This window comes from Anneissia japonica, unplaced genomic scaffold (genome assembly GCF_011630105.1).
Source record: "Anneissia japonica isolate Jap-2015-1 unplaced genomic scaffold, ASM1163010v1 scaffold99971_len2883_cov143, whole genome shotgun sequence".
In the NCBI taxonomy this organism is placed as follows: domain Eukaryota; kingdom Metazoa; phylum Echinodermata; class Crinoidea; order Comatulida; family Comatulidae; genus Anneissia; species Anneissia japonica.
The window spans coordinates 1-2,330 of NW_022704674.1; the positions used below are offsets into that span (position 1 = coordinate 1).

The 2,330-nt window shown below is 30.1% G+C and overlaps 1 protein-coding gene across 1 annotated transcript; it reads right to left on the reverse strand.

The window, feature by feature from the left end:
- Positions 1-253: 253 nt before the first annotated feature.
- LOC117104771 (protein SOGA3-like) lies at positions 254-1,921 on the reverse strand (the record flags this gene model as incomplete). The annotated part of the gene is made up of 2 exons (XM_033245623.1): positions 1,246-1,921; positions 254-656 (listed from the first exon to the last, which is right to left on the reverse strand). Coding segments are annotated over exons 1-2 (496 nt in total), but the record flags the coding sequence as incomplete, so codon positions are not given.
- Positions 1,922-2,330: the final 409 nt, after the last annotated feature.

Here is a 2,330-nt window from a genome sequence, read left to right on the forward strand (position 1 = left end):
CCAATTAATTTTTAACAAATATTTTAGGTTTCCTCCAGATGTGATTACAGACAAAATATATTTAACGAAGAAAGCATGAAGTCTATTTACGTTATCACTGTCCATTATATCTGCAAGCAGGAGGGCATAGCAATCCCCTACCGGCCTGTTTTAGAAATGCTATCAAGTAAAAATGAAAGTAATTAGGCCGACTATTTCATATTCCATATCCCACGGAGTACCCTCACAATATAAAGTTCAATTTTTAAATTACCTTTTTCCTTTCCTTTGCTATTTTCAAGTTCTTCATTTTTGGTTTCAAGTTCCAGTATTTTTTTCCTCATTACCGTAGCTTCCTGCTCGGCAACCATGAGCTGTAAGCGCATTTCCGCCTCTCGCTCCGTACTCACGCCTCTGTCGTTGTCGATACGCTTTGGTTCGTCAAGCGTTCCGAAGCGCATCTTGAAGCGCTCGAGTTCAAATTCTATAGCGTCTTTATCGAGTTCGAGTGTGGTGATGGTCTTACGGACGGAATTTGCCTCTTCCTCGGCAAGTTGCAATTGATTTTGAAGGTCTTTTTCACGTTCAGACGCATTCTGAAGATCGTTTATTAACCGCGACATGTCATATTCCCCATCTTCATCCTCGGATGTTGTTGATGATGTGAGTCGACGAATCTGCAATAACAAATAATGCAATTGTTCATAATGTTATTAATTGTAATTGTTCATAATATATATATACATATATATATATATATATATATATATATTTATTTATTTATTTAGAGTTGCACCATATATCTGTCTCTTATACACATCTAGATGTGTATATATACATGCCTCAGTATATCATGTATATATTGGAAATTATATGCCTATACATGATACCTTGCTCTGACAAACTTCGAGTACTCTTGAGCATGCGCGTCTACAGAATACGGTATATCATCGTTAGTAATATAATAACAATGTTTATCTTATCATAACAATAATAGCGATTACTATAAAGAGTAAGAAAGAAAATAAAGTTTATATCATTTAAACCTATCTTTGTTTAGAAAACTAATAAATATCATACTGCGGCTGAGAAGCTAGTTCATATGATGTGCTTTACAAATTCCCGTCTTCAATAGGAAACCTCTGACATTTACAGGTAGCATGACCGTAAAGTTAAAAGGTAAGTATACTAAACACCAGGGCATAGTAATCACCCATGTACAATAACAAATTAACAAGAAGTGAGTTTTTAAAATAATTTGCAAACCTTCTTCTTAATGTCATCGGATGTTTCCTCGTCAATTTCTTTTTTCAATTTTCGTCGTAATATTTCAACCTGAACAAAAACATAAACACACATTTATTTTAATCACATTTGATAACATTAACATAATGGAAAGAACAATGTTAATATTGACATAGAAACAAATCGTTGGAAAACGTAACCATAGCATGACGTCACAACTTTATTATACAACCATATTGACTGGGTTAACTGCAATGAAGAACATTTCCCTTTGGAGATAAAAATAATATCTTAGTGAAACGTATTGTCATGAAATCGATTAAAAAACGTAAACATAATCGATAAAATGCATGGCAATTTAAATTGTATTTATTTCCAAGGGTAACAAACACGTGTTTTATGTACAGGCGATGGGATCGAGATGTGTTTAAAAATAAAATAAATATTTGTACACATTTACAAGTTGCAGCGTAGAGATGTATTAAAATAATAAAATAAATACTTAATGAAACAAACCGATACGTTAGTAATAACAAATCAAATTGTAAAGTAAATATTAGTAATGCTAGTTGCGTTATACGTTTTTACTTCATTATTCACTTAAGAGACTGCAAAATGAATGATTATAATCAGCAATAAACAACGTTGCACAAACAATGGAATACATATTTTTAAGACAGCTCTAAAAACATGAAAATAACTTTAAATTTAAACTTTCAAGCTCGGACTCCACAACACCGTATAAATAGAGTAAAACTAATAAACATATGCATTATATAAGCAAATAATAAAATAACCATACGTAATATTTCTACATAATATTAAAATAATAAAACACTTATTAGTAATAAAATTATTTTATGAATAATTATTTTATATTGATATTCTTCATATCAATAATAATGATATCGATGATAAGGTTGTGGCAAAGATGATCATTAAGTTGATATGATAATAATGATAATAATGTTGTATTGTATTTAATCTATCAGATCTTCCGAATAAAACAACATAAAATTCCAAAGTGATGATATTACATTATACTTTATAATAAATAATGTACGATATTTAATATATATATATATATATATGTATATATATACTGT